This window comes from Lacerta agilis, chromosome 8 (genome assembly GCF_009819535.1).
Source record: "Lacerta agilis isolate rLacAgi1 chromosome 8, rLacAgi1.pri, whole genome shotgun sequence".
Taxonomy (NCBI): Eukaryota; Metazoa; Chordata; class Lepidosauria; order Squamata; family Lacertidae; genus Lacerta; species Lacerta agilis.
Window position 1 is genome coordinate 39,511,232 of NC_046319.1, and position 22,592 is coordinate 39,533,823.

The 22,592-nt window shown below is 46.6% G+C and overlaps 1 protein-coding gene and 1 non-coding gene across 7 annotated transcripts in view; one reads left to right on the forward strand and one right to left on the reverse strand.

Moving 5' to 3' along the window:
* Window positions 1-1,968: 1,968 nt before the first annotated feature.
* Window positions 1,969-22,592, reverse strand: part of ZFHX3 (zinc finger homeobox 3) — a 167,535-nt gene continuing 146,911 nt past the window's right edge. For 5 of the 6 annotated variants that reach the window (XM_033157102.1, XM_033157101.1, XM_033157103.1 and 2 more), the window contains 3 exons: window positions 22,026-22,128; window positions 15,526-21,045; window positions 4,619-6,228 (listed from right to left, as the gene is read on the reverse strand). In XM_033157102.1, the coding sequence (XP_033012993.1) occupies window positions 4,619-6,228; window positions 15,526-21,045; window positions 22,026-22,128 (7,233 nt within the window). Of the gene's footprint in view, window positions 6,229-15,525; window positions 21,046-22,025; window positions 22,129-22,592 lie in introns of all 6 variants that reach the window. The other variant, XM_033157100.1, reaches the window with a different exon arrangement.
* TRNAN-AUU lies at window positions 6,574-6,646 on the forward strand. Its single transcript has one exon. It is a non-coding gene; the product is annotated as a tRNA-Asn (tRNA).

Consider the following 22,592-nt stretch of genomic DNA (forward strand, 5'->3'; position numbering starts at 1 on the left):
AAAATCAAGTGGTTTATAAATTTCATGAAATACATAAAACAAGAAAAAATGGTACACAGGTGTCTATCTTCTTACGGTGGTGGGACAATTCTAGGCTTTGAGATAGGAAAGAACTCAGAGGTCTGCCTATGGGGCGTTCCCATACTATAAGACCAGCCAAGGATCAGCTACCACCCTGCACATCTCTTAAGCCCTCCCTGCCAAAGGAGATGGGGCAGCAAATCAGCCACTTACCTCTTTGCTTCGCACTTGAGGAGATGGAGACACTGTCCCCTCATTCCACTTTCACCCAGCATGTTCCTAAGTCTCTTGAAGTAATCTGTGGAACGGAAGGGCTGGGAATTCTTTCTTAGGCACTTGGGGAAATTCTGATTTTGGAACACTTCATTTCCCAGAGGCAATGAACTGAGTTAATGTCACCCTTCCCCAAACTGTGTCCCCTGTTAGCAGTAAAAAAAAGTCCTCCTGCAGAGCCACTTAGGCTTCACAGAACTGTAGCACACACTCTGCCTGGGCGCTAAGACATACTTGAACAAGAGGCAGCGGCTCTCATGCACTTCCCCAGGGGATTTGCTGTCACAGACATTCTTCCCACATTCTGTCCCCAACGCATAAAAGTGCTCCCTTTCGTAGGACAGACAGGCACTCACGTTCACACATACCCGGGGACAGCAGAGACAAGAGCTTTTGCTCATTTTTTTAATGTATCACAATGAGCAGGAAACATACTTGATGAAATATTTTCAAAGGAGTATATTCAATTACCATCTACAATCAACTTAACTATGACAACAAAGTGTTTTGTGACAAAATCTTTTTTTTTTTAAGAGTTCCGTGTGGTTTCTGTTTTTGTCCGTCTCCATGTATTTTGGTACAGTTCGAGATCAGCATTGTTACAGTAACAAAAAAGCTAACAAGACTACATTATAGAAAAACACCAAGAACATCATTTTTGGTTTCACTTGCTCTAGTTTTTGTACATTGCAAAGGCTGTTCATATACCTCTTCACCTCATTTATGCTTTCTGTTTTATCCAGACTTGTCCCCACCCGCCACCCCCGAATCAAACAAATGAAAAATAGTAAAAAACTTTTGTGTTTCACAGTGGGCAGGAATTCCAGCGCCATCAATCCAACCAAATATCTTATGTTCTGCTTCTGTTTAAGAGAGTCCCAGGCTGCCACCCTTTGTGGTGGCTTGCACAGGGCCCCTGCTGCACCTCAGTTATCACCTGCCTGCCTGCCTACCTGGCACGGTCTTGGTTGGAACCAGAGCCTGCAACATTCCACTTCTTCAGAACACTCTTGGTTACAGACACTGCTCTGCTCAATAATGCCATGCTTGTGTTTTCCGTTCTATCACTTGGCTTAAATTCCAGCATCAAGGGAGAGCTGTTAAAAACAAAATGACATCTCTGCAGTGTGAACGGTGGTTCAGGTAAGAGGCCAGTTCCATGGGAAAGAGGCTGGAGGATTTTGCAGCCCAGTCACCAAATACTGGCTGGCACAGAGGCCTCATTCTCACCCCACATCCCCACTTCCCAGCACTGCTCTGGGTGCTGCTTAGTGCAACTCCTCCTCCTCCCCTGCTGAGCTTCTGCAGAACCCAATTGCCAACCCACACAACCCAAAATGGCAGCATGGGAGGAGGCAGAGGATGGCTTGGAGGGGCTGCTTGGCTCAGGGAGCTCTAGGAACTCCATGTTGGCTGTGGGAGCAGGAGAGAGGAGGGGGCAGCAGGGGAGGCTGCTCTGCCCTTCTAGGACAGAGACGTCTCTCATCAGACTGGGAGAGTCTCCCCCCACACAGAGGAAGAGTTATCAGAAAATGCACTGAAATACTATTTGGAGTGGGAGGAGGAAGATTGCACCCTGTGTGATTAATCAACAGAAGTGGGGCAGGGGGAGGGGGAGGGAGGGAGGGAGAAGGGGAAATAAACAAAATGATTTCAAAGCAGACCACGCAAACCTGACAGGTAAAGCTAGTGTTTAACTGGCAACTTATACCACACAGAGAACCAAAACAAAACAAAAAACTTCTATATGATACAGAGTAACATACAAGTTAAATGGCAAAAAATATATATATATATCTATATATTTTTCATAGAATTACAAACAAGATAAAATAATGGAAACAAAAACTGTACAACTTTAAAATTTAAAAAATGTTCATCTCAAGCAAGGGAAAAATACAAGGATCTTTGTAAAAAGGGAAAACAGCAACATTTTGTCCGCTTTTGACACCTTATGCTACAATTGGATACTGGCAGGAATATTCAATGGTACTCTTTTTAGTACGGTCTACTTAAAAAATTAAAAAAGGAACTTGCATTGTGCATCAGTTTAGTCAGAAATATGTACACCAGTTTAAGGTTGAGTCTTCCATTAAGCTAAAGACAAAAAAGGCATGAAGAGTCCTGGCTTAGGGAGGGAAGGAGAGAGGAGGAGGAAGCTCCTGCTGTCCATTGGTCAGTCAGTCTGCCTGTCTGCCCACCCGCCCTTCCTCTCTGGGATGGAACACACCAGCCTCACCCAGGGGCTCTGGCAGCTTCCACAGTTTGCGGGCTGGGGAGAAGGGAGGAAGGGAAGAGAAGTCTGAAGGTGAAAGAAGTGCCCCTTCCCTCTCCCTCCCCCCATTCACAGTCTAGTTCCCTTTTGAAACACAAGGAAGATGGTCAGGAAGAGGAGGAGGTGGTGGCCTTTCACTATTGAGGGTGGGTGCAGGGAGGGAGAAGGGAATGTTGACCTTTGGCTAGGAAGTGACCATGCAAGGCCTGCTTGTCTCCAAACTCTACATTGTAGCAGCACAAAGTTTTCCTTTCAATGTCCGGACCAGAGAAGATGCCACCAACGGGGAGCAGAGAGAGATTTGCACCAGGCCCCAAATGCTTTTTGTTGCCTGCCCCTCTGGGGCTCACACGACACTAGCAGCGACACCACCCTAACAACGCAGGAGCATCGTGTTGTTTGTTGCAGTTGCAGGAAGGGTTGCTCCTCTGCTTGCAGAAGAAGCACAGAGAACAACCTACATGCATGTTTTTCTTTATGAGTTCCTTTATTTAAACTGATTCTTGTGGCGGTAATCAGAAACAAATCCTCAAGTCAAAAGAATCCTTTTTGCTCATTCTGCACCAGTGGTGAAAAGGGTTTGTCTTTGGATTTTATTTAAAGCATGAATTTTCTTTTCGAGGAAAGAAAAAACAAAACAGAAAAACAAAACAAAACCCACCCACACATGCGCGCACACACACGCACACATACATATATATAACAAAAAGTCCTTGGAAAAAGGAAGAAGTGCACCCTAATTACCCAAAGAGAAACAAAGGCCTACAGTTCCAAAATGGAGCCTTTGAAGCATTTACAAAATGAGGAAAGGAAGCCAAAAGAAGAAGAAAAAGAAAAGAAGAAGACAGAGTTAAGTGCACAAGGGTAACAGACATGTATACACCTTAAAAAGTTTTGAACCCCCAACAAAAATATTCTGCAAGGGATCCTACTGACCCCCTTTGAAACCCTTTGAATTTTTTCTTTAGTTTTTATAAAATAATTCTGCAGCTGCCCTCTAAGAAATGAAGGCAGTGACCATAAGTGGAAGATTACAGGATGGAGAAGGGAGTCAAGGTACAAAGGGGGAGGGGAAGCTTCGGCGAGCGAATCGATGGGTTGTAATCTAGCTGGCTAGGAATGAACAAGACAACATCCAATGAGAAGCCGTCAGCTGGACCAATACAAAAGCTAAATGTACACAAAAGGGGTTTTTCTTTTAAATCTACCATACTGCTTCAGTTCATTTCCAATGCAACAATCTACTCAACACCAAAAATGGTCATATCTATCATAAATACAGAAAGTCAGTTGTTTTAAAACTTATTTTTAAGCTCCAAGTCCTGAACACTCTTTGCGTGTTGTTGGGTTTGTTTGTTTTTCTGAAAAGTGGGGGTGCTGAACTTTTCCCCTTGAAATTGGCTTCAGCAGAAAACCTACCCTTAAAATCCCCAGAAAGCTAACACAGTTCACATTGTTTGTCTCTTGAAGACTTTCTGCCCATTTTTAAATTAACAAAAAAATTCATTTTCTTGGAAAAAAAAATCAAAACCAAAAAAGAAATTATATATATATATATATTTATATAAAACAATGATTCTGAAAACCGAACAAAGTGTGAGCGATTGACCTGAGAATAAAAAGACGTTACATTTCTTTTTTTTTTTCCTTTTAGCAAGCCATTGGTATCTGAATGCTAAGATAGCAAGAAATTTAAAACGGTAACAAGGTGGTCTGCTTTCCCATACAGTTATGCCGGCCTCTGCTGTGCTCTCAAAGGGGGGGAGGGGCTGGGGCTCCACAGACAGACAAAAAGACCCCAGAGAAGCAACCAGGGTGGGCTAGGGGGCTTGGGCCTTCCAGACCAACACAGCACAGCCGAAATGCAAAAAGAAAGCAATGGAAAATCTGCCGGCATCGGTATATGGGAAAACAACCCACACTTCTCTCTTCTTTTTTTTCTTTTTCTTTTTTTTGGTTAGAAGCTTTGGAATTGCAGTTAGTCTATTTTTGAAATTGGTTTGTTAAAATTTTTTAAATTCATTTTTTTTAATTGTTCATCTTCAAAGCTTACAATCTAAAGGTGTCCATTTCTAGGCTAGTGAGACCACCGTCCTTGGGGCAGCTTGGCTCCTCAGGCCTCTCCGCCGGGCTAGCCGGTCCATTGGACTTTTGGCTAAGATCCGAGTCAGACTCCTCCAAATAGTCATCTGTTGGCATCGAGGGCTGAACCCCTGAGGTGCTGCATGAACTTGAGGTAACCGTTGAAGATGAGGAGAGAGGAGGAGGAGGAGGCTTCCCCAGAGGAGCCTGGGGGACCACTTGAGGCCAAGACTTTCTGGAGGTGTGGGGGGAAGCTGAGGACGGGGGGGAGGGGCTGTCATTTGAGTGAGCGGCAGACTGCGAGGTAGATGCGGTGCTAGGGTCGGGGAGGCAGGCGGAGTGAGGTAATAGACTGGGGTGCTCTTTGGCGTTTCTTGCTGCTCTTGGGATTGTTCGATGTTTGTGCGAGGCAGACTCGAGATGCTGCTGGAGGGCTTCATCCCCGCACACCGTGCTCTCACACGCCACACACTGGTACGAGCTGTTGCCCTTGCTGCTGCCGCCCGTGGGCACATGAAGCACCATCTCTTGCAGATTCACCACAGACTGGCCGAAGAAGCAGAGGGACTTCAGGTGGTCGGTGGCTGCCTCCTGGGTGCTGAAGCCTGCCTGGCACTTCTGGCAGACCAGCCTGTACTGCACCTTTGGAACGATGAAGGGGTCACAGAGGGAGTCCACGGCACTGTTGCTTTCCGTTTCAGGCTCTTCTTGGGGTTTGGGCAGGTGGGGGGACACCTCGCGGGGTGCATTCTTCTGCTCTTCTTTCTTGGGGGATTCTTTGGCAGGGTCTTTTTCTGGGGTAGCAGCCCCTGAGGGGACTGGGGTTTGGCTTCCTTTGGGCTGCTGCTGCTGCTGCAGCTGGAGCAATTTCTGCTGCTGCTGTTGCGCTTGCCTATGTTGTTGTTGTTGTTGTTGTTGCTGCTGCTGCTGCTGTTGCTGCTGCTGCTGCTGCTGCTGTTGTTGCTGCAACGCTTCTTGCAGGCTCTGTTGATATTGCTGGTACTGCTGCAACAGAGAACCAGGGGACAAGCCAAGTAGGGCTTGTGACAGTGCAGGGCTGTAAGGGAACAGCCCCTCCATGCCATACATGGGCTGAAGGTACCCGCTCTGTAAGGCCCCTGGGATCTGAGGGGCATAGTAGGGAGAAAAACCAGGGACAAAGTAGGGGAGGAACTGGCTTGTCAGCAAAGCTGTGGGGTCTGAGTTCAGAGCTGCCTGCAGAGCCTGGAGCTGTGTGGGGTCCACAGAGTACTCCATGGCAGGCAGCGTGGCGGAGAGGGCAGCTGGGGCAGGCACCTCCACTTTGTCCTTCTTGGGTGCCAGCAGGGAATCCCCCTTCCCCCCCTTGGTTGCTTTGTCCTTCTCTTTCGTCTTCTCACTTTCTTTGTCCTTCCGAGGCGGTGGCTGAGGCTGCGGTGGCTGTGGCTGTGGAACCGTGGCCGCTGTGGCTTGTGCTGGGGTGGGGGAGCTCAGGGAGGCCGAAGGTTGTTTATTTGGTAATCCAGAGGTGGGAAGGCCAGGCGAGGGGATGCTTGTGCCGGGTAGACCCATCAGGTTGGGTTTTGGAGAAGTTAAAGCTAGAAAGAAAGGGACAGAAAGAAAGAAAGTGTTAGGTGGAAGACAGGTAGCTAGGCCTGTTTCTAAGCTGGACAATGGACTCAGAAAGGCAAAGGCCAGTATTTTGCCTCTGGTTGGAAGCAGATGGCTGGAGAAACAGAGTTGTTGTTGTTGTTGGTGGTGGTGGTGGTGGTGGTGGTAGAGAAGAAAAGCTATTTCCCCCTTTGGAGAAGAGGGCTCAGATTATGCAGAAATTCCAAAGGAGGGCAGTTCAGTGAGCACTGTGCCATGACACCAAGGGTGTGGACAGAGAGTACTGCCGTACCAGGCCCAGAAGCAGCAAGGGGTCCCAGACTATTAGTATTCCTGGGATAGCTCAGTCGGTAGAGCATGAGACTATTAATCTCAGGGTCATGGGTTCGAGCCCCATGTTGGGCGAAAGATTCCTACACTGCAGGGGGCTGTACTAGATGATCCTCACGGTCCCTTCCAACTCTATGATTCTATTCATTAAAGAAAATAAAAAATGTAGAGTGAAGATTATGAAGCAAAATAATGTGGCATAATCTCAAGCAATAGTTTTGTGAAATATGAACCTGCTCCTGTTTTTCAGTGATTTTAGCCAATGAGTGAAATCAGTATAGAGATATTCAGAGTCATACAAGCCCAACAGAAGAAAATAAAATTTAAAAATGACCCAGGAAGTCCAACCTGGAGGGACTTCCTGAATCATTCTGAAGTCATTTTTCAGCCTTCTTTGGTGCTTGTGTCACACTAGATTTTCTGTAGATTAAGGAAATGGAGAAAGGTCTGCCAGGTTCATTTTGAAGGGACTTCTTGGTTCATTTTGAAACTATGTTTTCATCTTCCTTAGTAGAGAAGTGATTCTTGTCCAGAGAAAATAACTGAAAAATCCAGCTGTGACTGGGCCACCCAAGAGCAAAAAGGCAGAAATTCATGCTCTTTCTAACTCAGCTTTTTTTTGTTTAATGCAGAAATGTTGCCTATTCTGCTTATTTACATTAAAAAAATTACTGGGTTAATGCAAACACAAGTGCAAGTAAAATCCATCACTAATATTGTGGTGAAGAAAGCATGGGTTACATTAGTAGTTGAGAGTTGCTATGCTAATTTTGCTAGAGCAGAGGCTGGGAGAGAGAAATAGATCTCAACCCTATGGTGTAGTTCAGGGTTAAACAGTCTCTTTGTGTGCTGGATTGGGATTATTTTTGGGGAGAATCCAGTTGTGGGGCAGGGTTGTAAAGTTCATTGTTCAACATGGGATGGGGAAAGCGGGTGTGAGTTGTTTTCTCACCAAGAAGCGGGGGGGGGGGAATAGGGGGATTATTGGGGGTGGATAGTTGCTGCTAATATAAATTAATGGCAGCTTCATTTCGAAGGCTCATGCCCCCTTTGTTAAAAAATAAAGAAAAAAAGAAGCCATTTGAACATCGCTGCAATTACTAGAAGGTATAAATGAATAATAACAAATGCTCCTAGAATCCACTGGTTGCTTTTAAACAATTTAATATTGACTCTATTTAAACATGCCACTGTAAACCCTCAGCCAATTTCAACCACCTCTCCCCTCCGCCATCTGAAATACCACACTTGGTTTCGCACTGAATGTTGTACTGCCAGCCTAACCCACAGAAAGTGGGGAACCTCTAGCCTGTGGGCTAATGTTGGCCAGCTAAGTCTCCCCACTTGGCCTGCAAGGATGCTTTGGGTAATGATAATCAGTGCTCACCTGCCCAACACTTGATGCCATACATGCTATCAGGTATGAAGCAGGTAAGGGCAGAGATTCAAAGGTACAACTGGGAGATTAAAGTGAGCTCCCAATTTGTCTTTTGCTGGAGAAAAGTACACTCTCACGACCCATCAGCTGATCTGCAGTGTCATGCTTCAGGAGGGGGAAGTGGCTTCCACTGTGTGTGTGAGGGATCTCCAATTTAGCAGCAAATTCAGTGGCAACAGCTTCTCCCTCCCAGCACTGCTCTTTGAACCTCAGATTTCTGGATATTCAAAGAGCAATGTGTGGCTGTTTGTAAAAAGAGTTTTCAAACAGCCAGCGCTGAAATAAAAAACAGTGTCACCTGATGTCACTGTGATGTCAGGTGATGGACAGGTGGGCAGCCCCATCCACTTGTCAAATTTGATGCATGGAGAAATAAGAATCTGGCTCACCAGCTAAGAGAGGATTCCCCGCCCCAAACTACAAAAATATAACTGGTTTACAGCTCAATAAACTGGAGTTCTTTGCATAGTTTAGTACTGGCAATAGGGTCTTGTACTTTTAACAGCTGTGTGGCAGGCAGAAATTCAACAGATCAAGCCTTTTCTAGTAAGGAAGCATATTATGGAAGAAGCCTCATCTGCTGATTTTCTGTTACTGATACCTATTTATATGTGGGGTGGTGGTGGTTCACCTGCAAAAGAGGACACAAATTTGTATATGACACTTAAGTATAGGCAAATTGTATGCAAAGTTATATCCTGTTTAGTGAGGTCAAAAGGACCAGTCCACACACAATGTATAAATAAATTGTGATGTTTTCCTCTTGCTCATTGTGGGTACAAGGGAGTGGGGACAAGGAATGGGGAGAGCTGCTGGAGGGCTCTTAGGGAAGGATGGAATATGTCCCATGACAATGTCTGGTTTTGAATTATTGCCATTTCCAGCTATGTTCTGGGAAAGCTGATGATGGGAGGGATGGGCCCACTAGAACACCTTTTCTGGGTAAGTTCGTGGAAGAAGGAAGATAGCAGCTACAGCAGCCATGACTAGAAGCAAAAGTACCTATCCTGTTACAAATTGCCAAATGCCCAGAGCTATCCAGACCTCTTCAAAAGGCTCTCTTGGTTTAAGGGGCCCCATGTGCAAAACTAGGGGAAGGGCCACTGCTCATTGGCAAAGCAGAGGGTCCCACAGGCAGTTCCTGTTGAAGAACGCAAGGAAAGCCTGCTGGATCAGGCCAAAGGCCATCTATTTCTATTATCCTTATAAAAGCAGATAAAGCCATTACAATGACAGACCATATAAAACTGTTCCAAATTGAAGAGAGCAATATAAATTCAGCAAATGAGGTGGGTCCCACAGAACAAAATACCTTAACTGTCAAAGGCCAGGGTGAAAAAGGTACATCTTCACCTTATGGCAAAAGCTGTGCAATGAAGATGCTCCTCTGCAGGGGACCGAGTCCCACCTTTTAGGAGTTGTCCAAAGTTAGAGCCTAAACAGTGGTATAAAGATGAAAAAGGTAGAGTAATAGTGGTGGAGGTCAAAGTGGAAGGGAAAAGTTGGATAATTGTGGAAATATATGTTCCAATTGAATAGAAATCCATCTTCTATATATATTTTAAAAAACCCCAGAGGAAAGTATATTTGAATTATATGATGGAAAAATAATAATAATGGGGGACCTGAATGGGGTCACATCTCTGGAATATGATAGGTCAAATCGGAAAACAAGATCCAAGGAAAGGAAACTGCCAAATTCCTTTTTTGATATGATAAAAAACATGGACCTAATAGTCTTATGGAGATTTAAACATCCAACAGAACGCAAGTACACATTTCATTCAAGTTCTCAAAATTCATCAAGTAGAATAGATATAGTGTGGGTCTCCAAAGATTTAGGGATGAGGGTGAAAAAGGTGGAGATACACCCGAGAGTGATCTCAGACCACAATTTGATATCAGTAAAGATACTAGGGTGAAACAAAATGGTTACAGATGGAAAATAAATGAGGAATTATTAAACAACTCAGAAATTGTAGCCAAAGGGGAAAATATTCTAAATGTGATGTGGGATGCAGGTAAGGAGGTCATGAGGGGATACATGATCCAACAAAATGCACATCACAAAGGAATAAGAGAGGCAAAGATCCAAGAGGTATTAACAGTGGTGTAGGAAGGGCGGGGCGTAGGGGGCGCTCCACCCCCGGTTCCAGGAGAGGGGGACTGACACTCCCTGGCCCCTCCCCTGCTGCCCGGCACCCCGTCTGAGTGAGCGGCGGGTTGGGCAGCCCCATGGCTCGCTGCTTGCTGGCCGGCGCTGCTGCTCCTGCGGCGAGTGAGCGGCAGGGCGTGGGGCTGCCCGACCCACCGCTCGCTTGCCGGCTCGCAGCAGCGTCGGCCAGATCAGATCCACTACGCATGCCTGGAAATTCCAGACATGTGCAGTGCATCCCATGTGCCGTGACGTCACGACGCACACGCCGTGATGCCCTGCCCCCAGGGGGGTGCCTCTGCACCGCCACCCTGGGTGGCAAAGAGGCTCCCTCCGCCGCTGTGTATTAAAGGAACTAACAAAGAAAGAGAACGGGCTTAGTAAAAAACCAGGTAAGAAAGAGCTATTACAAAGAATTAAAATATTACAAGCACAACACTCTATGCTAATTAACCAAGATATAGAAAGGAAAATTAAAGTGATGAAACAAAAAAGATTTGAATTTGCAAATAAACCAAGGAAGTTATTAGCTTGGCAACTGAAGAAAGAAAAAGAAAAAAGGATAATCAATGGTCTGCTAAAAAAGAAAAATGGAACCCCCACAACCAATCAAAAGGAGATGACATGAATTTGTTAAATTCTACGTAGATCTTTATAAGAAAGAGCAAGAAAGCGCAGAAATGATTGAGGAGTATTTGGAAGAATGTAAACTGGGCAAAATATCAGAAGAAAATGCAAAGATTTTAAATACTCCAATATCAATGATGGAAATGCAATGGGTACTAAGCCAAATTAAGACAGTAAAATCCCCAGGGCCAGATGGTCTGTCAGCAGGATATAAGAAATTTCAAGAGAAGCTAACGCTTCCACTCAAAGATATTATGAATAAGGTACTGGAGACAGGAAGGATATCAGAGTCCTGGAAAGAAGCACATATAACTCTGATAACAAAACATAATAAAGACCTAATGGAACCTAAAGATTATAGACTGATATCATTATTAAATAACGATTACAAACATTTTACGTTGATAATGGTAAATAGATTTAAAACGACTCTAAGAAATTTGACACATGAAGACCAGATGGGTTTTCTTCCTGGGTGACAAATGAAAGAAAATGTTAGGAACATTATAAATGTTTTGGAATACTTAGAAGTCCATAAAGAAAAGCAGACTTTCAATAACGTCTCCTGGCTATTTATGACAAAGTTACAGGAAAAGATGGGATTTGGCAAAACCTTTCCAAAGGGTATAAAATCAATCTACAAAGACTAAACGGCAAGTATTATAGTAAAGAATAATGTTTCAGAAAAATGTAAGATACACAAAGGGATGAGGCAGGGCTGCCCACTGTCTCCGCTGTTATTCATATTAACATTAGAGGTTTTGGTGTAAAATATAAGGACAAACGATAGAATACAAGGAAAAAAGTGGGACAGCAAAACTATAAATGAAAATAATTTGTGGATGACTTAGTATTAACTTTACAACATCCGAGTGAGAGCATACCAGAAGTGATAGATGAGATAGACAGATTTAGAAAACTAGTTGGTTTCAAATTAAATAAAGGAAAAATCAAAACGATGGTTAAAAATATGGACAACCAAGCAAAAAACAATCTAGAAATCATGTATGGGTTAAAAGTAGAGAAAAAAAATTAAAGATCTGGGGATCTTGTTAACAACGAACAACTATAATATTTACCAAGATAACTATGTAAGGGTTTGGAAATAAATAAAGAGAAATTTGGAAATATGGGAAAGAATGAAACTATCGTTACTGGCAGGATTTTGGCTATTAAAATGAATGTCCTTTCAAAAATGCTATTCTTAATACAAAATATCCCAATAATTAACAACACTCGATGCTTCAAAGAGTGGCAGAAAAATATATCAAGGTTTATCTGGCAGGGAAGGAAACCCAGAATAAAACACAAAGTCATGATTGATATGAAAGGAAGAGGAGGCTTCACTCTACTAGACTTCCAAATCTACTTTGAGGCATTATGTTTATGGTGGATTAGATATTGTTGGAAAATATCAGAGGTTTAAATTTGGAAGGACATGGTATACAATTTGGGTGGCATGCCTGCCTATGGTATGGGAAGGCAATTTTTTTTTAAAAAAAAACCTTTACAAATCATGTGATCAGAAAAAAACACAGAGTATGGGAAAAGTACAAAAAATCTATTAGAAAAGAAAACACCAATATGGATATCCCCGATTTGAAGCCACTGCAAGAAAAGAACAAATATGGACAAACATGGTTAACATATAAAGAAATCTTAGATCTTTCTGGACAGGAACCAAGGTTGAAAAATCCCAAGGAATTAAAAAAATTACTAACAGATAGGTTACAGAAACATCAGATAAACAAACAGTTTAAGATGGATAAAAACATTGGATTTGCAGAACAAAAATCCCCAATTCACAAGGGATTTATTAGATACGAAAGTGCAAGTATTATAAAAAATGTACAAACTGCTGCTAGAGTAGGATACAAAAGAGGAATTTGTGAAATCAACTATAATTAAGTGGGCACAGGATGTGGGTTATAACTTTGATTATGAGCTGTGGGAGAATTTATGGACAGTAAATATGAATTTTATGGCATGTTACGCACTAAAGGAAAATATGGTGAAAATGACGCACAGATGGTATTTAACATCTGCCAAACTAGTGAAAATGTTTTAAAAAGAAAACGGTAAATGTTGGAAATACAATGAAGTAGAGGGATTCTTTTTCCACGTGTGGTGGTCCTGTAGAGTAATCAAGGAATTCTGGGAAGTAATTTACAATGAATTAAAAAAGATATTTTAAAAAAGACCTTCCCAGAAAAGCTTGAGACATTCCTTTTGGGAATGGTAACAACAGAAGTCCCTAAAAACAACAACAACAACAGATATTATATGCCACCACTGTGGCTAGAATCTTATTGGCACAAAAGTAGAGAATGGGTATGGTACCCACCAAGGAAGAGTGGCAGTTTAAAATGCCTGAACATGCTGAATTGGCAGCCATAACGAATAGGGTAAGAGAAAAGGAGGATAAAGAATATAAGGACCAGTATAAACAAGTAACTAATCTAGCAGGTTCTCAAAGCGACTAGAATGAGTTTGGCCAAACTGCGGGAGGCAGTGAAAGATAGGCATGCCTGGAGTGCTCTGGTCCATGGGGTCACGAAGAGTCGGACACGACTGAACGACTGAACAACAACAACAAATCTAGCAGGTATTGAGTAAATCCAGCAGAATAGGAGTTAACAGAATTTAACAGAGGAAGAAATTCGAAGATTAAAAATTTGGAATACGTGATTTAATAGAAAATAAAGAAACCAGGAAAAGGGTGGAAGGGGAGTCACCAGATATTTAGTTGTATGTAGAGATTGGTATTAAAGCTGTACAATTGGGGGGGGGGGTGGAGGAAAGAGGATGTGGAATGTGTTTTTTGTCTCCACTAAAAATGCAAATTTTGTGTGTGTGTATCCCCACCCCCACACACCCCTAAATCTGTGTTTTTAGGGGGGTGGGGGTGTCCAACAATTCTGAGGGACCGCCAAGAGAGCTCCCGTCCTCAGAAAGGTTGGTTGGTAGGGTAGTGTTCATTGATAAGTTTCTCCTCCTCATCTATTAATGTGTCTAATCTGCTTTTTAAAGACATCCAAGTTGGTGGTGATCTCAGCTAATATGTCTGGGAAAGGCCTCTGTCTGCTCTCGACATAGCAACCAGAGATAAAAGCAGGGGAGATGGACCAATGGCCTGAGTGCACAAAGTAGCTTTATATGCAGTCCAGCACACCAGGAAGCTGAATTCCAGCACAGCCTTCCCTCTGGCATGCTAGCTTTGCAGGAAGAGAATTCAACATTGAGGTGCTTTCACAAAAACAATCCCCTTTGTCTGCCTTCTGATGGGACAGTCCTATGTAGACCCTGAAAGTCTGAATTGCCCCTGTAGTGCAAATTGTGGCACTTCAGTGTTAAGTGGTAGAATTGATTGCAACTACAGAGAATCACTTCTGCAGGGATCTGCGCTGGTCACCTGTAGGTTAGTAAGCCCAATTCAAGGTGTCCATGTTAATTTATAACAGCCCAAAGTGGCTGGGGAAACTCAGCCAGATGGGCAGGGTACAAATAAATTATTATTATTATTATTATTATTATTATTAAGCTCTAAATGAATTGAGACTTCAATGCTAGAAGGAGCATCTGTCCTTATACCAACCTGCAAGGGAGGCCCTGTTGGTAGTCCTGTTGCTAAGTAGCCCATGATTCAGTGATTCGTGGTAAGACTTGTCTGCAGTGGCACCCTGGCTATGGAGTCCCCTTCCCCCTGAGGCCCTATCTGGTTCATCAGCACCAGCTGAAGATGTACTTCTTCATCCAGGCTTGGGGGTGGTTCTGTATGGACCAGCTAAAGCTGCATGGTGTCCATCTGCTGTATGACATTGCTGAGATTTCAATTTTGTATTGTATTTCATACTTTTAACGCTCAGGCATTCTATTTGTAAACCACACTGGGAGCAAATGTGATATAGAGTAGTTTAGAAAATGAACAAACAAATAAATTCAGGTTGCAGAAAAGCTGGTTGTGAGAAATCATGATGATTAACACCCTACCGTGGTAAAAGAAGCACTCACTAAACAGGAGAGGCCAAACAGGGGCCTTGGAAATGCCTGCATGAAAGCCAACAAATGAGCAAGATTCAAGGTGCTCAAGGCATGGAGCCAAGGACTGAGAAGCCACCTGTTTGAGGACAATTCTTGCTCTGCAGGAGGGAAATGAAGGGCTGTCACAGGAAGGGTGTGTGCCATTTTTTTCTGCTAACTGGGAACTCTAGCCCTTTTCGTCCCCTCTGTAGTTACTGCATGAGGAGTGGCCTCCAGATGATTAGACATTTTGAACTTAATCAGATTAGTGTTGTGAACTGTATTTCTTGCTGTTGGGTTTAACTATAAACTTTATTGTTAATGCTTAGTTACGTTGTCAGAGTTCTGGGCTACCAGCAGGGTCCAAGAGCAGAGTAAGAATAAAAACAAAAACAAAAACAAAACAAAACAGTTGGCCTTGGGACTTGGAGGGAAGGAGTCTATATTGCTTCCTTGACCCCTGATGACAGTGGTGACTGGTTCTCAAGCAACCAAGAACCATCCATCTGAAACAGGAACCTTGTCATGGCATGCTGAGCACTTGTGCATGAGGTCAGTCAGAAAGTGGATCTGAGGAAGGCCATTTTTGCTTGTAGCAACCCAGAAATTCCATCAGGGACCCCGTGAGGCTCACAGTGCATCAAAATCCCTCCTCCCCAGGACACTAGGGCCATGTACCAAAGAAGCGGTGGGGGGAATGCAGTGGGAACTCACCTGTGTTTGAGGGAGTGAAGCCAGGCAAGGATGGGCTGTTGAGGCCCGGCAAGAGGACAGGAGGGATGCCCTGAAGTGCTGCTGGATAGGTGGCAGGAAGGTTCAAAGCCTGCAGAGGGGGGCTGTCAAACATGCCTTGCTGCTGAGCAGCCAGGCCGAGAACTTCATTGGCCTTCTTGATCCGGTCCAGCTCCTGCTGCGCCATCAACTGACGGACAGTCGCTGGGTCAAAGTACTCCTTCTCTTTGTCCAGCTGGCTTCCGATGGTGTCCTTCACTTTGGAAATGTGCTGCTGAGAGAAGATATGGTCACGTACAGACAAGCGGGCACTGTACTTGACACCACACAAAGTGCACTCTGTTTTGGGTCCCTCATAGCTTGCTTGGTTAATGCCAAAATGCTTGGCCATACTGAGCTTGGCCTTCTTCTCCTTGGCCCGAGCATTCTGGAACCAGACCTGAACAACTCTCTTTGGCAGCCCAATATCGTTGCCCAGGACCTCACATTCCAGCATGGTTGGTGTCCTGTAGTCATTAAAGCAGGACTTTAGGACCTTCAGCTGGAGGTTCGTCATTTGTGTCCGGAAGCGCTTCTGTCCTGGCCGATCCCCGCTATCTCCAGACTTGCCCGCTGAGCCACTTGTGCCAGGGCTGGGTGAGCAAGGGTCTGCCAGGCTGGAGGTCTCACTGTAGTCCACAGTACCTTCATTGTCATACTCTTTGCTGTAGTAACTGGGAGCTGGGCTGACAAGGCCAGAAGACAGTCTGTCTTCATACTCTGACATTGCTATCATGGCAGCCTTGGTCAGGCCCTCGCCTGGCCCTGAGGTGCATTTGGCTTCAGTGGTGATCCCCGTGGCACTGTCATTGTCTGCATTGCCTTCATCCCCCGTGGTGGTGTCTGTGATGGCTGTGTTGACAGAGGAGCAGTCATCATTGTCCAGCTTGGTGTGGTCAAAGCTCAGATTGACAGAGGACATAGAGGGGCTCTCAAAGTCCTCTATCCCTTCTACTTTAATGGAGGAGGGGCTCAGCAGAGTTCGAGGAGAGAGCTCCAGAGACTTGCTCACTGGGGAGAGTGGAATGCCCTGGCTATCGCTGCTGGTGAGTGGCAGGTGAGCAAAGCTTGCTCCATCAAAGAGGTCTCCCTTCATCTGGAGCCCTCCATCGCAATCTAAAAGCATGGCTGACAAGGTCAAGTTGTACCCTGCCCGCTTGGCTTCATGCCAGTGCCGTGATCGGATGTGTGCTTCCAGGGCTGTTTTGGCTTTGAAGAGGGCCCGGCAAAAAGGGCACCGCCTGTGGGCTTGGGCAGGCCCCACTGCCCGGAACTGCCCCTTCCGCTCCCGGGCCCGAGTGTTCTGGAACCAAACCTGCACCACACGTTTTTTCAAGCCTACCTCATGAGCAATGTGGTCGAGCATCTTTCTGGTAGGGTTGGAATCAAGTAAGTATTTCTGGTAGAGAATTTCCAGCTGTTCTGGGGTGATGGTTGTTCGGAGACGCTTGTCCCTCTGGGGCTCCTCCCCGCCAGTGCTGCTGTCATTCTCGCCAGGACTTGCACTGGCTTTCTCCTCCAACTTTCTCTTCAGTGTGCTCATGGTGGATGTTGGTGTGGAGGGTGAAGTGGCTGAGCTCATGGGCAGCTGGGGGAGCGTCCCAGACAGCAGCTGACTAGCCAGGAGGGGATTGCTGGGGTCGAAGAGCATGAAAGGCATATCTAAAGTCCTGTCCAGAAACTGGGGGTGGATAAACTGGTTCTGGGCACTCAAGAAGTGGAGCTGCTGATGCTCTTGCCAATGCTCAAAGGAGGGAAATGCCAGTTTGCACTGGTCACATTGGTAGGGGATGAGCTGAGGAGGCAAGTTGGCCAGCTGCTGGGGGGTGGATGTGTGAAGTGGCTTGAGGTGTAGGTGAGAGAGTTGTGAGGGGCTAGGACTGGACTGTGGCAGCACAGACTGTGGAGGAGGCTGGACTGATTGCTGTGGGATGGGTGGGGAGGCCTTTGGGTGTGCTGAACTGGCCTTTGGCTCGCTTGGGTCCTGCTGCTGCTGCACCTCCTGCTTTGGTTGCATTTGCTTCTCTGGAGTTTGGTTTTGCTGCGTACTTGGAGGTTCAGGTTGCTTTGGTTTTTCGTCTGTAGCTTCTGTTTTAGAACTATAGATGGAGTAGTCATCATCTGCTTCAGCAGTGAGCTGTGGTAGGAAAGCTGAGGAAGAGCAGGCTGTGTTTGCAGAAGACGTGGGGGTGCTGTAGGCCTGGGAAGGCATTGGGGTGCTGCAGGAGGAACTGGTTGGGGTCAGCAGCTCTGCTGCATCCATGGAATCCTCGTTCTGACTGTCATCCTGCCCGTCCTCATCCTCATCCTTGTAGCACAGCTTTTTCTGATGTTTGATCAGGTCAAAGATGCGCTGGAAGACAAGGCTGCACTTCTTGCACTGGTAATTCAAGTTGCTTGTCCGGATGTACCTGTCATTTGTCAGCTCCCGTCGCTCCCCATCCTTCCCTTCCCCCTGATTCTCATAGTTTTTCCTGGCCTTCTGGCGAGCATTCTGAAACCATACCACTATCACACGGGTTGGGAGGTTGAGCAAATTCGAGAGCTGCTCAAACTCATCATCCTTGGGGTAAGCATTGGCATCAAAGAAATCCTGCAGCACTCGGAGTTGGTAGTCAGTAAAGCGAGTCCTGGAAGACCTCTTGCTTCCCCAGTACTCATGCTTTTGAGGCTCTGGAGAGGGTGGTCGAGAATCTACCTTCAGGTCCTCCAGGCTGGTAATTGGAGGGTTGCTGAAGTTGTATGGGGAGTCCTTGTTGCGCTGGCGCTCTTTGAAGAGTGTGTTCCGAAACCAGTGCTTGATCACCTTCTGTGGCAGTCCAGACTTGTCTGCCATCTCCTTGATCTGCTCCTCGCTTGGGGAATTGTTGATGTCAAAATATTGCCTCAAGACCCGGAGCTGGTCATCTGTGATCCGCGTGCGTGGCCTCTTGTTCTGCTGCTGCTGCTGCAGAAGGCCTGGGTTGAGCTGGTGTTGGTACAGCTGGGCCAGGTCTGCAGGCAAAGCGTCCACGGGGCCAAGCTGCGGTGGCAACTGGGCAGGCAAGGTTTGCAAAGGCATGGTCTGCATCATCAGGGGAGAGAAGATGGGCAGCTCCATAGGCATAGAAAGTTGAGTGAGGGGCAGTGATGGCTGGGCTGGTGTAATGGTGGGAGATGTAATGGATGGAGCCGAAGCAGGAATGGTAGGCGTAGAAGGCTGCTGTGGCGGTGGAGCTGGCAGAGGAGGGGGAAGAGGTGGAGGGGGTGGTGGCGGCGGGGGAGGGGGCGGCTCTGGAGTTTGAGGCCGCAGTGGGTACAGCTTGTCATAGTGTTCACGGTACTGCTTGGCAAACTTTTCCAGCTGCTTGAAGGGGAAGTAATGCTGGTGGACATGTTCTTGGTGGCTCTTCAGGATGAGGACGTTGGAGAAGAATTTCCCACATGACTCACATTCCAACTTTTCCAAGCTGTCACCCTGCTCTGTCTTCCCAGCCTTCTTCTGCACCTTCTGCTTGTTCTCATTGTATTGAATGACCAACTCAAAACCAAAGTTTTCCAGCAAGGCTTTTGTGGCATTCCCACGCGCATCTGATGCAATACGAGGAGGAAACATAGAAGGTTCTGCAGGGCCCGATCCTGTCCCTGCCGACTCTGGCTTGTCTTTGGACTTCAGGGTGTCAGACAGGAGCTCTTTAGAGATGGAGGTGCCATCCCCCTTTTCAAAGTTCTCCTGTTCCCTTTGGACTTCCTTCTCCTTCCCAAAAGTCTTGCTCTTCTTCTCTGAGTGTTGGCTCTGCTGGAGGAGAACACAATGAGGCGGCTGTGACAGCTGACCTTGAGGCAGCTGCTGCTGTGGCGGCTGCTGCAGGAGTGGTGGGTGTCCTGGCTGGGGGAGCTGCACCTTCAAGTCATCCAGAAGGCTAGGTCCGGTCCCAGTCAGCGTCAGCGTGCCGCTGGTCATAGGCAAGCTCACTTCGGGGTTCAGCTGGAACTCGGCACTGGGAATGTAGAAGGGAAAGAGAAGGTGCTGCTGCTGCTGGAGCTGGAGGAGGGTCTCTGTGGTCATTGGGAAGTGGGGCAGGAGAGCAGGGTTGAAGAGCTGTGACTGCAGGAGAGCAGCTTGTTGTTGGAGCTCTTGCTGGAGCTGCGCCTGTACTTGCGCCTGTGCCTGCGCCAGGGTGTGCGCTTGATGCTGCTGTTGCTGCTGTTGCTGCTGCTGTTGCTGCTGCTGCCGTGAAGCAATCATGTCAGCCAGTTTCTTACGGTTCACCTCTTTGGGCTCAGAGGGGCTTGCAGCAGCTGCCAGGGTGGAGCTGGTACTGATGGGGTTGCTGAGAGAAGGGATTCCAGTGCTCTCGCAAGAGACCTGGCTGAGCAGGCTAGAGACAGGAGCTGTGCTGGCAGAGCTTGTGTTTGTCATGGCAAAGGATGTGGTGGTGGTTGTACTGATGGGGCTGGGTGTGGACGAGCCCAGAGAGACGCTGCTGCTGCTACCACCACTGCTGCCAGCAGCTCCATTGCTGTTGCTGCTGCCACTGCTACCCCCCGCAGCCTCCAGTTTGGCAGCTCGTGCCTTGGTCTGATGCAGGACGGACCGCATGTGGATCTCTAAGGTGGAGCTCTGGCTATAGGCCACGCTGCAAGTGCTGCACTTGAAGGGCTTGTTGTCAGGGCTGCTGGTGGGCTCTGGCTGGCCAGAGGTGGACTCCTGGAGGGCTCGTTTCAGCTTGTGCAGGTGAGAGACTGAATTGTAGTGGACCAAAAGGATGTTTTTCTGCGTGAAGGATTCTTTGCAAACTGTGCACTTGTATGGGCGGGATGGGTCCAGGAACTTCTCCATAGTGAAGTTTGGGCCCTTTCGGAAGGGGAGAGCTCGTTTTGGTTCTGAGCCAGAGTCTTCCTGTACAGACCCAGAGTCACTTCCTGTGGGACTTTGCTTGTCCTCTAGGTCACTCTCCTCCTCTTTGTCTTCCTCTACTATGACAGTGTGGTCTTCAGCCAGCGAAGGGTCACCCATGGCCAGGAGGTCCCCGTTGACCAGGAGCCCACCGTACAGTTGCTGGATGTCAGCTTCACTCAGTTCCAGGTGACTTGTCTCCAGGTGCTTCTTGAGGGCTTGAAAAGTGCGGAAGCTGCGTTGGCAAAGGCAACACATAGTAGCTGCCCGGATGACATGGTACTGGGAGTGCAGCTGGAGCTTCTCGATTGTTTTGAAGGCCAGGCTGCATTGATTGCAGCGGTATTTGTAAACGTGACGGTCAGAGACAGGCAACTGGGGCCGCTTAGTGTGGACCTCATTGAAATGCGCTTGCAGAGCAGTGGAGCTTTTGAACACTTGGCTGCAGCCCTTCTTCCAGCAAAGAAATCCAGCATCATCTCTGGCAGAGGCCTGGTCAGGTGGAGCAGGCTTTGGTTCTGCCCCACGCTCCCCTGTGTTCTCAGAAGGCAGTAGCAGGCCTTTGCCTAAGTCCTCTGAAGTCTCTGCGGAGAAAGAAACAAAGAGGAGACCATGAGCGCCCTTGTCAGCCATAGACACATCCTCTGGGCTATTTAAGGATTCAACAGCTATATGCCATTCATCTGGACATATTGGGACCTCTCATCAGACTCTTCTCAAATGGATCAGGGGTGAGCATCTGGCCAAGAGGCTGACACCCCAACCTTCTCCTCCCTTTCTCACCAGAAGAAAAAGATACTCTCCTTCATGCTATCCTTTGTCTTGGCTCTGCTTCCACATGAATCTCTCTCTTCCCACTCAAAGCTCAGGCCTCACCCACTTCTGCTGCCTTTATGCACACACTATGAATGTGTGGTGCTTCTCCAACAGCGTTTGGCACCAAACTGACACAATGTAACACCTAGTGATATGTCAACTATACTGCAATTAAGACTGCTGGGAAGGGGCATGAGGGAGAAGGAGAGCAAGAAGGGCATTCCAGGTCATTTTTCATTGTGTGTGGGAAAACACAAATATGTTCCCGGTTAGATGATGGAGATCTGAATGCACTAAAAGCTCCCCTCCCAACACACCCCCAGAGGCAAACTTTGCTAATCTTTCATAATATGGTGTTCTGTACAAGGCCAAATTTTGGTGCTCCCAAATGGAACTTCTCGATTTTGCACCCCCTAGGCTTGATGCCCTGTGCAGGGGAACCACCTGCAGCACCCTAAATATGGCACAGATACACCCTTGGCCATGCACTAGGCTCACAGAGTTCCGCCTACCTTTGGCTCAAGCACCAGAAACTCAATTTGGGCCTGTAGACCACAGAAAGACTCACCTCTGCTGCCAAACAGGCTGTGTCTTGGGGTCCTAATGCCTCATTATCATCACCCACTCAGAGTCCCAAACAGAAGGTGCAGAAGACCTCAAACATGCCAAGAGTCCCTTCTAGACTCTGGAGCATTTGAAAACCCTGAGGGAAAAAGCCTCCAACTGAACAATTAAAGTTGGTACTGACCAGGCTGCTTGGTTGACTCCTCCGTGCTGGTGTTCCCATCTCGATCTGGTGTTGCAACTGGAAGAAACATACTGCTAGGCATCATAACCTCTGGGGTTGTTACCTGTAGATGCCCAAAATAGAAGGAGACAGGAAAAAATGTCTTTAAAACTTTTAATATGTTAAAACAAAATAAAATAAAAAATTCCTTCCAGTAGCACCTTAGAGACCAACTAAGTTTGTTCTTGGTTCCAGTTACAGGTGGGTAGCCGTGTTGGTCTGCCATAGTCGAAACAAAATAGAAAATTCTTTTCAGTAGCACCTTAGAGACCAACTGTGTTTGTTCTTGGTATGAGCTTTCGTGTGCATGCACACTTCTTCAGATACCCTTCCATTTCATGCGGCTCAATGTGGTGCCTTCCATAGTTCCAGTTACAGGTGGGTAGCCGTGTTGGTCTGCCATAGTCGAAACAAAATAGAAAATTCTTTTCAGTAGCACCTTAGAGACCAACTGTGTTTGTTCTTGGTATGAGCTCATACCAAGCTCATACCAAGAACAAACACAGTTGGTCTCTAAGGTTCTACTGG